Genomic DNA, 15,000 nt, shown 5'->3' with positions numbered 1-15,000 from the left:
TGACCAAGGCTTTTAAAAAGCACAAAACAATCCTTAATGGGACAAATGAATGAATGGGTTGCTGGGAAAAGCTGTTACTTTATTGTAGAAATGCATGCTTTTGTGACCGAAATCAGCGAATTCAATGAAAATCAGTGAAATCACAGACATTTCAGTTCATTGGTTACAGTTTAACAGTGTGTTTTTTTTTACATGTCAGCACAGAGTGTTGCTGTTTGGTTGCTGGGTGGTTTCGCTCTCATTCAGAGATGTTTAAATCAGATAAGTAAGATCATATAATGGTTTTCTGGTTGTCTAATGTTTGCAGATGAGTTTCAGGAAGCTCAAAGCTGCACGCGGGGGCAGGGCTGGAGATGAGGGTCTTACTCCTCTGTGGGGGGTAAAGTGGGGTAAACGGGGGTCGAGTGTAAACAGCATCTGTTTCTCCTCCGCCTTCATTCTGTTTCTGCCAAAACTGGTGACTGCAGCGATTACTACAGTAAAACTGTCTCATGCTTTAATATTCTAAACTACTTGTCTAAATTGATTTTTTTTTGCAGTAACTGTTATTTTGGGGTAAATGTTATGCATAAAGATAATAAATACTAGATTGTCATGTGAAAGGTTATATTCACGCACAGGCTGGATGTAAGCACCGTTTCTGTGTGTATTGCCGGGGAAACACGCGTGTTCAGCTTTGCATGCAGCTCGTTTGTCTGTGGCTTATTTACTGTATAATTAGTGTGATAATGAGCTGTGAAATGACCGTGTCATTGATGACTGGCCACTTCCTGTGCCGTCGTGTTTTCCTTCCTGTCCTCGTGTCAGAAAAATCTGCACTCATACAGCCGAATACGAAAAATCACTCAAATATTATAATTTGCTTCAAATGTATCGTGCATGCAGCGATAAAGATTTTTGCTATTAATCGTTTGACTCAGAAAGCGCTTTGCGATTTTTAATAAATTTAAGTCGAGTATCTTTTCAAATTTAAAAATGACACCCGATATTGCTTAAAACAGAAATGTGGCTCAGACATGGATAGTAGTTCTGGTTATTTACATAATTTTATTCATTTATTGTTATGGATGTGAAAGAAGAAAAATATCAGGCGGTGTTGCTTTTCGCTCATGCCGTGTATACGAGTCTGCGTGATAAAAAAAGAAAGAAATTGAATTCACAAACAAACAGCAAAGAATGCATAGAAACTTTGACGTAGAAAACCTAAAATAAGTTTGACGTCAACCAGTAATCTTTTGTTTTATTTACAGCCTCAATTTTTTTTTCCTTATGTATCTGTATGCAATTGTTTTTAAATATAGCGCATCATTTGGGATATGCATATTGTACTTTAAGTGTGCCACAGTTTGCTATTTTAAACATAGTTTTTCCTTTTTTTTTCTACTGGATTATATTGAGCATGCCGCTTCTGTGTGTGTTTTATCCACATCTGTTTGGGAGTGTATTCTGTGTGTGTATTCGCGCTCCTTCTGAGAGGCGAGCGCTGTAATTGATATGCCACAAGTAATAAATCAGCCGGCCGCCTGCCACCACTCGCCATTATCTGAGGAGACTGGTTTAGAGGTCTGTCCGCAGTGTGTGGACGTGAATTTATGCTCTGTTTTCTAAAGCAGAGGGGCTGTGAGACGACTCGCAGAATAACGTGTCCTCGGGCAGCTGTGGGGAAAAATGGAGAATGAATTGACTTCCATATTAACTGTGTCTCATGTTCCTTATGCTGAAATGTACTCCGGCGCTTGTTTTGTTGGTGTGTGTGTGTGTGTGTGGTGGTTTCTAAGGGTGAATCTCACGAAAGCTGTCAGGAACGTTTTTTGCCCAAAGCGCAGAGAATGTTTTTCGCAAGTTATTTCATTGCATTTCTGAGATGATGCTGGGGTTGGTAATTATAAAAGGTGTCACTTGTTAACATTATTTCATGTATTAACAAACTGTAGCTAAAAATATAATCGTTCATTTTTAATAGTGCATTAGTTATTATTAGTAATTGCTGTGCAAGTATTCTTAGTTCACGTTAACTAATGAACCTTGTAAAGTGTTACCGTATTTTTATGTTAAATAAATTGAAAATGTATAAAGTGTTTCATGCTTATGCATAAATAAAGCTTGTGGTAGTAAATAAAGGCTCTATGACTGTAATGTGTTTTCATAATAGTCTGTCTGCGGTTTTTAGGCGGGACGTGTGCGAGCGGCTCATTTCACACAAGTACAAACTGATGCCAGTGATAATATCGAACTAGGCCGAGATCCGTGACGCAAATAACAACATCTGTGATAACGGCAGCTTGCACGGGCGTATACATATATTCAGCGGCTGTTTCAGTCATTTGGATTCATTGATTGGTGTCATTTAAGCAGTTACCGATCGTCTGAAGTGCAGGTACTCATGGGAAATCGGCGAATCTAAAAGTAGAAGATGAGAACACCAGATGAAAGAAAGCCTTCGGGGATGTTAGACAAGAATTTCTTTTATCTCCTGATGAGATTGATAATTCTCCTCAGTTGTCGGTTCTTTTTGAAGCGTTTTGGGAGACATTCTTTCATTTTATATTTTTTACATTCATTCGTTTCCATTCTCCTTTTTGCTACAAATGCGTTGACCGTTTTAACCGCTTTATTGCCGGGTAGCTGTAGGAGGACACACTTTGGTTTGATGTTTACAGTCCATTCTATCATGACAGATCCACTTAAATGATGAAAAATTAGGTTTAGGAATCTTGTACAGGTTTCTTCTACTTTCTGTTTTTCTTTCACACACTTGCACACAAAACATTACACACAGTAAATCAACTGACATAATATATACTACATATTATATATATATATATATATATATATATATATATACATAATATATATTACTACATAATATATATTACTTTTGACTCACCTTACTGTTTCAGTACCATAGTAAAGTGATAGCAATAGCGTGGTACTGAATGGTTACAATGGTTTTGGAGTACGTCGGAAATACTACAGTACTACCATGGCATACCATACTTGAATATATTTCCATAAATATATATTTTTTTATTACTATGACAGAGTCCTTCACAATGTAAAGCACGATAGGAGCTCATCTCTGAAATGTATTGGTTTTAGTTGGTTGGTCCTCTTCTGATAGACCTAGGAATACTTTCACTTTTCCGGTTCTTTTTGGCGCATGTTTCTGGAGCTCTATGGAATAACGCCACTTCCCATCATCCCGTCCTTGGGGAATGATGGAGAGATAAGGAGGCCCTCTATCACCCGAACAGGAAAAAAGCAATGGAGATAAGAAATGGGCAAAGAAAAGGAGAGAGAAAGGAAACATTCTTCCTATTTTCCCTTTGCTCTATCTCCCCTTTTTATTTCCTTTATCTTTCACAGTTTTCGCTTGCCTCAGGCTCTCTCCTGTCGCTGAGATTTTCCGGTTTTTGTAGTTCCGTCTCCCATTTCTTTCCCCAGTGGAAATGGTGAAGGTGAACTCCAATTTGTTTGTTTGGATTTATTTTCCACCTTCAGCAGAATCGCAATCTGTTCTCCAACAATTAGGTCGGTAGTAATTTTTATCTGTAAATAACTGCTGGTGTGAGACAACCTAGGGTTAAGTTTCATGTATGCCATTTTGAGTTAACAGATCTTTATTAACTGTGATATCTGTCCTGGGTTTGTTAATCTGTTGACTTTAAATAGTAATATCTAAACCAGGGTTCTCAAATCTGATCAAACTCGCCTAACTGTCATTTTCTAATAACTCTGAAGACCTTGCTTACCTTGATTCTTGGATTAGGGCTGTGGCCATCCATCCTAAATTTATGTCTCAGATACTGCTGCACTAAACTTATGGTCCATATACAACAAATAATTGGTGTATTGCGTGTATTTAAGCACATTTTACTGATCTGGCAATCTCCCAACAGGATCACATAGTCATGCCTTACAGATAAAAATTTATCAATATTTTAAATGCATTGGAATTCTTTCTAGTTTTATACAGCAATCTGTTTTTATACTGTTTTCAGAGCTGTAAATTAGAAAAGGACAAGATGTATAAATCATTTCAAAGTTGACTTGAAACAGCACAATATTATATTCTTGCCCTTGTTAAGTTCTCAACAACTTCAAGCATTTCAGACCTCAAAGACTTACTTTAGACTTGCTTGTTTTCAAGGCTCTTTTAAAAGGTGCACTGTTATGTACTTGCATACTTCATCTACACAAAGCTGCTGTCAGACGCTTTGTGATGATGGATGTCTTATGCCCTTATTGAAGCAAGACCAACTATACAGCTGCGGTGTTGCATAGTGAAGAGTTTGTATACAGTGTGTGTCCAATCCATCTTCACCCCCAGAGCTATCAGTCTCAGTAATTAAAAGTTGACACGGTTCACCTCATTTGACCACGTGATTCTAAATGATTTGTGGCAAAATTAAAGAGATTGTCTTGACTCTCTTTCCACTCACTTTGACTTTGAGAAATTATGCATAATGAATAGGATATGTTCCATTTGCACTCATAATGTGTTTTTTTGCCCTGTAGGAGCCCCAGACGAGCAATTGAGGTGGATGTTGAAGTGGATGACTCTTGTGTGAGAAGGCAAGGAAGAGTTGAATCGATAAAGCCTGTGCTGCCTCCCTTCCTTGTTTGCTGAGTTTGTTTAAACGTCCCCAATTGAAGACATAGCGTGGACCACCATATCCCTTACTTGCAAGGACCAGGGCAGACATGTGGCCTCAGCAGGGGCCGCAATGCTTCTTTAGCCCAAGGACTGTGATGCTCCTTGGGCTTCTGACTGTCTGCATATCCCCTCAACTTTCTGAAGGATCCCCGGAACCATTTAGGTCTTTCTCGCCTTCTGACTGGGGTCTAACGCATTTAGCCATCCATAACAAGACCGGGGATGTGTACGTTGGTGCGGTCAACTGGATCTACAAGCTCTCCAGCAACTTGACCAAGTTGAGGAGTCATATGACGGGTCCCGTAGTGGACAATGAGAAATGCTATCCACCTCCAAGTGTACAGTTATGTCCTCATGACCTTGCCCCAAACAGTAATGTGAACAAGCTGCTGCTAATAGACTATGCCCAAAACCGACTCATCGCTTGTGGAAGTACTTCTCAAGGCATCTGTCAGTTTCTGCGCCTGGATGACCTTTTCAAGCTCGGCGAGCCACACCACCGTAAGGAACACTACCTCTCCAGCGTCATCGAGTCGGGAACCATGTCTGGGGTCATCATCTCTGAGGGTCACATCAGCAAGCTTTTTATTGGAACGCCCATCGATGGTAAATCAGAGTACTTCCCAACTCTCTCAAGCCGTAAGTTGATGGTCAATGAGGAAGATGCTGACATGTTCAGCTTCGTTCACCAGGACGAGTTTGTCTCATCCCAGCTGAAGATCCCCTCGGATACACTGTCCAAATTCCCGACATTCGACATCTACTACATATACAGCTTTAGCAGTGAACAGTTTGTCTACTACTTGACCTTGCAGTTGGATACCCAACTAACTTCTCCTGATGCCAGTGGGGAACAGTTCTTCACCTCTAAGATCGTACGACTCTGTATTGATGATCCTAGGTTTTACTCCTATGTAGAGTTCCCAATCGGATGCACCAAAGATGGCGTAGAATATCGACTAATCCAGGACGCCTACTTGGCCAAACCCGGAAGGCAGCTTGCAAACTCTTTGGGAGTGTCCGAGCAAGAGGACATACTGTTTACAGTCTTCTCCCAAGGTCAGAAGAACCGGGCCAAACCCCCAAAAGAGTCGGCGCTCTGCCTGTTCACTCTGACGAAAATAAAGGAAAAGATCAAGGAAAGGATTCAGTCGTGCTATAGAGGAGAGGGGAGGCTGTCTTTGCCCTGGCTACTCAACAAGGAGCTACCATGCATCAACTCGGTAAGTCCACTCTCTGATAGCAAGTCATTAAGACACACTGCATGGCTATGGCGATTGATTTGTTGGGTTGGATGAATGGGTGTGCTTCAGTAATGTCCTCTGCCAGAGTTCAACTTCCATTATCTTGGTGCAAAGGGTGATTGTGATTAGATATAAGTGGAGAAGTTGTAGATCAGACTAGGGTTGTGAGGCTGGGAACATTAAGGATGGCCTAGTAAAGTCCTCTAGAGGAATAGAGTCTACTCATTGGGTAGGTGATAGCAAATTTAAGGATAAGACTAATCCTTGTGAAGAACCTGAAAACCTAGAATATTACCTAGTGTCTAATAGTCTAATGTTATTAAATTGTTGTAGAATATAAATATCACAAGCACTCTTCCTGTCACCCACCTCCTGTTTCCTTTTGCGTACGTTCTCCCTTGCTGTCTTTCTCCCAAGTGCTTCCATTATTCAGTCAGACAGGAACATCATTAGGGGAGTTGAGTAAATTTCATGAGTTGCTCTCTCGCTCATGCTATCTAATTCGTTTAGCGAGGCTTGATCCCATCTTCTCTGCCATCAGGGTCCGCTGGGACCAGGGCTTGCTTTTTCGTCCTCCCGTTCGCTCGCTCTTAATCTCTCTCTCCTCATTCGTCTCTGTTCCTCTCACTCGCTCTGTCTTTCTTGGGCTTTCAGTGGCAAAGAATGGCTTTCATTTAACCAAGCACTCAGAGATAAGGATCCCCATTTTTATTTTTCTGACTCATTCCAAATTGGTTTGATCTTTGCTCTTTCTTTGTATTCAAAGTCTATCAGTAGAGCTCTAAGCAGGTGGAATAATAGAGAATGAAAGACGTTTTTGTGAAGCAAAACAGATATAGAGTGGCCGAATGTGTGATGTCTGAATGCTTCAACACTAGAAATCATCCAAAGCTCACAATTTTTTTGTTTCATAAAGTTCAAATATATGATAATGGGCTCTTCGAGTGCTTACTGCTGGCTTAATGTCTTTTTAAATCCTTGCTTATAGCCATTTTTAATCCTGGTTATCCCTGGCCTTTACATAACTGAGCCTAAATTTCATCCCTAAAATTCTAGTGTAAAAATTGTAAGAAAGATCTTGTAGATGGCTGACTAGTCATCCAACTAACCATTAAGTAATTCAGTAGCAGTTACAATGCTGCTTTTTAAATAGAGCCTTATTTTACAAATAGTTCTAGCAATAACATTTTTTACATTTCTGTATAAAAACAACTCGACTTCAGTATGGAGCGGTTGAATGCAAAATGAGTTTCACCGAGAGTCCAAATGCTTAGGTTTCATTGAAGTGCATCAGTCTGTATCCAGGATGCATATAGGGGTCTTATTCTAGTTTTTGGAGCCTTTAATATGACCCTAAATTTTTCAATTTCAGTTTCAAAAAGACATAAGATTTTATGTTAGTTTTGAATGACCGTTAAAGAGAGTTTATTGTTGTTGCCATCTAAAATGTAAATCATGTTTCAAAATATTGTTTCCAAACAAATGACCTTTTCCTTTTATGAATATTTATCATATTCAAATTACGGTTTTTAAAACCACAACACAAACATACAGACGCACTGTTCGGCTTTCATAATGGTCACCAAAGAAAATAATTCGCTTAGAATTTAAAATTATTTATTGACCTGAAGATGGATGTCAGATGACTTTGCAGTGACATAATGGCTTGCAAATGATTACACTTTCTGGGTTTCAGATGAGCTATTCCTTTTGATTATTCTCGAAGAGTTTGTTGACATGCTGCTTGACGTCAGAGATTAAGCACACGCTAATTAACTTCTTTAACGCCGTATGTCTGAGAGAAGCGCCGCACCTGTGATGTGTTCTTACTCACAGGGACAGAAATGATCCATTTAAATCTCATCAGAACAGAATGCTGAAAATCTGGGGCTGCTCAAGTGATTCACGCCGATCGGATCAGGCAGTGTTTAATATAACTTGTCAAACGCATTAAGTCTAAACATAGTTTATACAGTCACATGTCTCTCTGTCTCGCTCTCCCTCTGGAATGTGGTGTGTTTGGTTTCGCCTCTGCCCTGGGCAGACACATAATCAGCAGTCTGAAAACATCTCACACACACCCACACACACATGCATGTCAATTGTTGTGGTGTTATAAGTGTGTGTGTGTGTGTGTGTATTGGTATGTCCCTCTGCAGCCTGTTTAGTCCTGCGTTAGTTTTCGCCTCACTAGTAAAGTGTGAATGTGTGTGTGTGTGTGTGAGAGAATGTAATTACTTTAGCACACACACTTTTGAATGTAATGCTCGTCTTGTCTGTATGACCCACGAGGATTGAGAGAATACTGCTTCAAATCAGCCATCAATCGAGTGTGAAATAGCAGTGCGACTGGCGCTCTGATCCAAATGCAAAAAAGCATAATAGGTGTTCGTGACCTTATACTGCCTTCTGAGACGCCTGCTTTGGGTCAGATTATCACGCACGCTACTATTCAAAAGTTTGCTGTTTGTAAGATATGCGTGAAAGCATTGCTTTTATTCACCAAGGATGCGTTAAATTGCTAAACCGTTCTAAAAAGGTGTTCTAAAAGATTACTAATTCAGTTAAATGCTGTTCTTTTGAACTTTCTATTCACCAAAGAATCGTGAGGAATTAAATATAACATTTTGCACAAAAATACAGGGCAGTACAACTGTCTATAACAATTAGAAATGTCTGAGCAGCGAAACGGCGTATTAGAATGATTTCTGAAGGATTGAGACAACGGACACTGGAGCGATGATGCTGAAAATTCAGCTTTGATCACAAGAATAACATTTAAAAACATTTGTTTAAATCCACATTTTTCTGTTTTTACTGTGTTTTTGGACAAACTAATCCATGCTTAGTGAGAAGAAGAGACGCAAACTTTTTAATAGTGCTATACATCTTTACAAAGAAGGGAATTGTATAATGCATTACTCTATACAAAAAAAAAAAAATCTACCCAGTGCAAATTTCTGCTGTTTTCTGTGCAGCCGTTCACAGGGATTTCCTTTATGCTAATAGTTTAAAGTCTGACTACACAAGGCTGATATTTAAATAAGCTCAGCTCATGATGGCATAAAGATGTTGAATTAAATTACTTGTGATGTTTTCAAAGCGATAAATCCCCCAGCCGAGCTTTCAGCGTGCGTGTGTGTGTGTGTGTGTGTGTGTGTGTGTGTGTGTGTGTGTGTGTGTGTGTGTGTGTGTGTGAGAGTGTCTGACTGCTTGACATCAGGTTTTTAGCTCAGAGGAGAAAAAGCGAGTTTGCTAAGTGAATTGATGCCCGTCTGACTCCTTCCTCCTCCTTTTCTTCTCTTTCCTTTCTTCCTGCTGTGAGCTAGAGACTCTTCTGGATGGATTAAGACAGAAAGAAAAACAAAGAGAAAAGAGGAGGTGAAGAGAGAAAGACAGAGAAAGAAAGGTTATTGATGTGTGCCTTGGCGGCTTTAGAGGACACACACACACACACACACACAGCCTTCTGAGCAAATAGCACTGACTGTTGTTTATATATAAAACAGAGACTAACCTAACTCTAACCCTAAAAGAAAATTTCACAACATTTAGTTAAAATAATTTCTACCTTTTTTAAAGCAATAGTTCACCCAAAAATTAAAATTAAAATATTTTTACTCGCCCTAAAGCCATCCCAGGTGTATATGACTTTCTTATTTCAGAGTTTTTTTTATGTTTCCAAGCTCAGTAATGCTGGTGGATAGCAGCCAGTGTTATGGGCTGAATTCTGGTCATAGGCCGACTGTGTTCGTCAGATAGATTGGGGGTGAGTGGTTTATGGGGTAATTTTCGTTTTTGGGTGAACTGTTCCTTTGACTGTGACCAGAGGCAGGTTTCGGCTCACTTCTGGAGTTTTCTTTTCCAAGGTACAGCTGTAAAGTGTGGCAAGTTAGCCAAAAATATTATGCCTGTTTTTTTTTTTTTAAACTTTAAGCAATGTTTGTTCAAAGTTGTTTTAAAATATGCGGTGGTGAACGGTGAGTGGAATTCTGTGAATAAACAACTTTGGAGTTCTGTTCTTTCATTGGAGTTCTGTGGGCATGCATTCCGTCAGAGAGGAACTTCCTGTTCACAGGCTAGAGAACAGAACAGCATTCTGGGGATGATTTAGAAAGAACTGTCAGGTCATGTAAGGAATGCTTTTGTAGAAGCCAAAAAAGTCATGACAACTGTTGTACATTTCTTTAACAAATGAAACAAGTTGATCTGAAAGTCAGTTTAATATAATTTAAGTTCAAATCACTTAAACAAGCAAGCTGATTATACTTAAAATGTAAGGCAGCATGTTTTTAAGTTGAAATGTTTTACAGTGTCATTTAAAGTCACCTTGAATGATTCATACCCTGTACATAATGATTTTTTTCCAAACACAATAAAGCAATATTTTCCAAAATAAAACATGGCGGAAAAATGTTCATATCAGAATGATTTCTGAAGGATCATGAGACACTGAAGACTGGAGTAATGAAAAAGTTTAGTTACGTTTTAATGTATATTCTCATAGAAAACTGTACATTTTAAGTCTAACAATATTTGACAATTTTTACTGTGTTTTTGATCAACTTAATTCTTTGGTGACCAGAAGAGACTTCTTTCAAAAACATTAAAAATAAAATATTGCCAAGACAACTTTTGGGTGGTAGTGTAAATACCCCATAATAACAGATATTTAAAAATGACAAACTGTTAGGAAATGAAAAGTAAAAATTGAAAATTGGCTTTAGAATTATTGTAAATGTCTGCTGGTTTTATCCCTCTTCTAAACTTTCTCGTCCTCAAGTCCCCTTTCCAGGGTTTCCTGCAATTCAGTGACCTTGCGTTTCCATTTTGTCATCCACGTGATAAATATCCTTACCGCTGTGTGTGTGTGTGTGTGTGTATGTGGATGACTTCCTCTGGTATTGTTTTTAGGAAAACCCGCCCTGACAGTCCGTCTTAGCCAGTCACTGACCTTTAGGTGGAGTGCCTTTCCTAACCCTCTCTCTCTTTCTGTTTCAGCCTCTCCAGATCGACGATCATTTCTGCGGGCAGGATTTCAACCAGCCTCTAGGGGGCACCAGCACTATCGAGGGCATTCCGCTCTTCATAGACAAAGATGACGGAATGACTTCGGTAGCCGCTTACGATTATCGCGGAAACACGGTGGTTTTCTCAGGAACACGCAACGGCAGAATAAAGAAGGTAAGAGTCTTTTGATACTCTGTGTGCGTCATTGGTATTTTCAGGGGTTTTGTTTTGGAGAACCTCTTTCTTTGCTTGACTTGGCACATTTTTGACGCAGGCTTAAGTGTTTTATGTTGTACGTTTGTTTAAAGTTGCTTTGATGATGGAGAATTATTGGGCTTTCCGAAGTGGAAATTAGTTCAACTGATAAATCTGTTAATGGAAACTGAAGTTTTATAGAGTTTGCTTGACTATTTCGGATTTAACCATCAACCAACTAGTTAAACGGCAAAACTGTTAAAGAAAACATGAAATCGAAACCTTTTTGGTTTCTTAATGCACGTTCCTGCTTATATTGTGAGAGATTTATCAAACAGCCCTGCTTCTGATATGACTTTGGCTTGAGATGTTGGTTAAAGTTAGAATGGGAAATTATCCAGTGTTGAATGCTGGATAGGATTAGTAGTTGTGCTTGGGACTGTAAGTACATTAAATGGTCTTGGTGTCCACCGACGACATTTGGAGATGATTGAGGCATTGCATTGTGATTTTCATTGTTTATAGTTTTAATTATGACCTAGACGTTGCACTGTGAAAAGTGGTTTTCAGATTTCCAACATCCTGTTTTCATGATCCAGCATAGCGATAGACCGAAATATCATTGATGTTGGGAAGTAAAATTGCAATATAATCTGTAATATTGGCCGATATTGTGATTTATCAGCATGACAGATAATATAGTTTTGACCATTAAACGAATCACTTATGCTTGTGTTCTTATTATTTGATAGTCTTTCTGAATAACAGCTGGAGCTTGAGATATTTCTGAAGTGTTTTAGATGCTACAGGAACAGTATGCATTGGCTCAAGTACTCAAGGGGTAGTTTGGCAGCGTGGCTCGTTTTTGTGGTTTTGAGGTGTGAAATGCACAGCATGCATCAGGTGGGTGGGTGTATGATGAGCTCAGAATGAGGTGCTCTTACCATGGTGTGTGTGTGTGTGTGTGTGTTGGAGGCTCACAGGACTGGAAGGACTCACTGGAGCGTCACATGATGGATTCACTGAGATGTGAAATGGAGGACAGACTCTGTCCATCCCTGAGAGACGGACTGAAGATGTGAATGAAATATCCAGCAGCTTTTAATGTTATGTATGACAGTCAGTCACAGAAGTGCTCTTCTCACACAGCATCGTCCTTTACCGCGTGTCTTTAGTTGCACAAATAATCTTTCACTTTTGTTGTTCTCAGGTTTGTCTGTTTGTAGTATTTAGGACCTTTTTCACATTTAGCGTGAACCTAAATCAGTTCAGCGTCAGAGTTTGGTTTAATTGGTTTTCGCGAAAGTGGTTTTCAGTTCTTGGTCGGCAGCCACTTTCGTTGATGTGTAATTTGCATGTTTTCATGTTTCCTTATGCATCTTAATTTTCAATGGAGGAGTAAGCTGTTCACTCTGAATGTGTAAGACTTTAGATTCATTCACTTCCGAATGACTCGAAAAATAACACAGTGCACAAACCATTAAACGATCTGCAGCACAAACAAGAGTGCTTATGATTATAGTAGTAAATAAAAATGTTAGAACATGCAGATTTGCTATATCGAGCTGCATGACAGAATGCGTGATATTGCAAACTGCTATTTCTTATAATATCATTTTACAGCTAAAATAACTGGAAGCATCACGCGTTCAAGATATAGATGGCAGTCTCCTTATACATTTAAAATAATCGGTCATAAATCGGACTATATTCAGAATTTTTGGCCAAGAATTTATTTTTGGACAACATGTAAGTAGGACTTTTATTTAGAATCAAGTAGTTATAAGATAGAACCGAAGAAATTAGAAATACAAATGTTATTTTTAGTGTTTTTTAATCAAGTTAAAAAAATCTGTCGTCAGTTTAATTTTACAATGAGTCAATGTAAAATCTTTTTTAATTTTGGTAAATATTATGTAAAAGTTGCACAAATGCTTTTTAAATTAAACCTTTATCGGTTGACTGTTACGCTCATACGCTTTCAAATAAATTGGCATCAGAAAGTTTCGTTGCGCTAGTTCTTAACATAACTGGCATAACGTCTTAAAATGATGAGATTTTAAATGCAATTTGTTCTTTACGAAGTTTTGGGAGATTCATTACGCACAGACCATTTCTCTAGCTCTGCATGATTAAATATAAACCACTCTTTTGTGAAATGAATTGTGGTAGCTTTATCACCTTTAGTGAAAACCGACAAGTTACTTGAGATCCAAAGAGGCTTTGCGTCGCTCCTGGTTAGGAGTGTTTTAGCTGGTAGATGTTGGCGATGTTGAAGCTGGATTAGTCCTGCTGATCTGGAGGGCACGTCTGGGCAAGAGGAACCAGTCTTGAGCTTTTCCCGTCTGGGTTTACCACGCTAGACGATTCAGTCTGGTCAAATCAACAACAGATGGACGAGCCAACTGGGCCGAACACACACACACACACACACACACACACACACACACTGATGGTCTGAAGTCACAGCAAAGTCGGCCAGCCCTGCTCTCTCTGTAATAATGTTGTTAATTATAGCTCCATGCAAACTGCTTCTGCGTCTGTGAATGGATTCCTCCGTTGAGCTTTTCTGGTCTTGAGTGTCAGTAGCAGGTGTTTGTTTGTCCTCTTTCACCCTGAATTCAGTGTCAGATATAAAGCAAAACGAGTGTAAAGAATTATTTTGGTGCATATTGTGTCATCGGAGGCTAATCCTGAAGCTTTGCTGTTTATAGAAGTTAAACTTCCCATAAGCTCAGGACTGATCTACTGACCCACTGACCTCTGGACCTCCATGACCTCAACAGATGACACTTTAGAGAGACACTTGATCTCTCTCCCTCTCTTGCTCTCTCGCACACACTTTTTTTTTTCTCTCGCTCACTCTTTCTAATAATATTGTCAGTGATAGTCACTGCTAGTGTTTGCATGCTAGTTGATATCTCTGTTATTAATGGTGTTTTTTCTAATACAGCTCCATGCATTATGTTTTCGGGATGGAATCATCACTTCTTTCTTACTAATTTTGAGGTGCTGATTCCAAAAATAGTGTCTGTTTTGTTTGAGCACAACATACTTGATGCTGTTGACAAACCAGTTTTAAAGTGAAGACGTCCTGTATTCTTCCTTAATCAGCAGAAACAATATAAGTTATAGATTGTATGATGCATTGTCAATAAATCTATTGCTTTTGTTTTTCTGATGTGCATTAATCCTGATGCATATATACTTTATATATGCATATCATAATGCATTAGCCGAATACATTAACACTTTAACACAAGTTGAGTATGTACTTCATACTTCAAATCATGCCTTTTTTTTCTTTTTGAGAGGTTGTTGATATTTATAATGCAACCCAAACCCCCTTTTTCTATTTTATTTGATCATGTTCAGCTGTAGAGCTTGCGATGCTAAGGTCAAAGGTTCAGTTTCAAGGGAACGCATGAACTGGATAAAAGCATTGGCCAAAAGCGTCAATGCAAATGTAAAATGCATCAAAAGGAAATGACTGGGTGTTAGTGATAGTGACACTTGACTTAATAAAACGGTAAAAGCCGACAATTATAATAAAAGATTGGTGAATGATGCATTCTGGGAATACACTGGGTTACGGGTCTGGATCAAAGCACACACACACACACACACACACACACACAGAGGAATGCTGTATTATTGCTCGTCTTACATGCAGTTCAAAGTGTTGGCAGTGATTGGAGCGGCGGAGGTTAATTACACACACGCGTGTGCACATAGCAGCGCTGCTGGGTCTTGCGTGTGTTGTGCTGAGCTCTACACGTCTGTAATTAGTGTCTCAGCGTGAGATCTGGCTGAGAACACACACACACCGACTCTGGCGCGCTTATCTTTGCATGATTATTGATTATTACTCTGATTCATCGCTGTAGATTAGAC

The 15,000-nt window shown here is 39.1% G+C and overlaps 1 protein-coding gene across 2 annotated transcripts in view; it reads left to right on the top strand.

Annotated features, from left to right (window-relative positions):
- plxna1b (plexin A1b) overlaps nt 1-15,000 on the top strand; it is a 109,048-nt gene that overhangs the window by 17,481 nt on the left and 76,567 nt on the right. For both annotated transcript variants that reach the window (XM_043241135.1, XM_043241134.1), the window contains exons 2-3: nt 4,519-5,880; nt 10,903-11,085. In XM_043241135.1, the coding sequence (XP_043097070.1) occupies nt 4,705-5,880; nt 10,903-11,085 (1,359 nt within the window). In that variant the 5' untranslated portion in view covers nt 4,519-4,704. The remainder of the gene's footprint in view (nt 1-4,518; nt 5,881-10,902; nt 11,086-15,000) is intronic.

The sequence above is a fragment of the Puntigrus tetrazona genome, chromosome 6 (assembly GCF_018831695.1).
Source record: "Puntigrus tetrazona isolate hp1 chromosome 6, ASM1883169v1, whole genome shotgun sequence".
Classification (NCBI taxonomy): domain Eukaryota; kingdom Metazoa; phylum Chordata; class Actinopteri; order Cypriniformes; family Cyprinidae; genus Puntigrus; species Puntigrus tetrazona.
The sequence above is the reverse complement of the archived record's forward strand: the minus strand, read 5'-3'. Positions and strand labels throughout refer to the sequence as shown.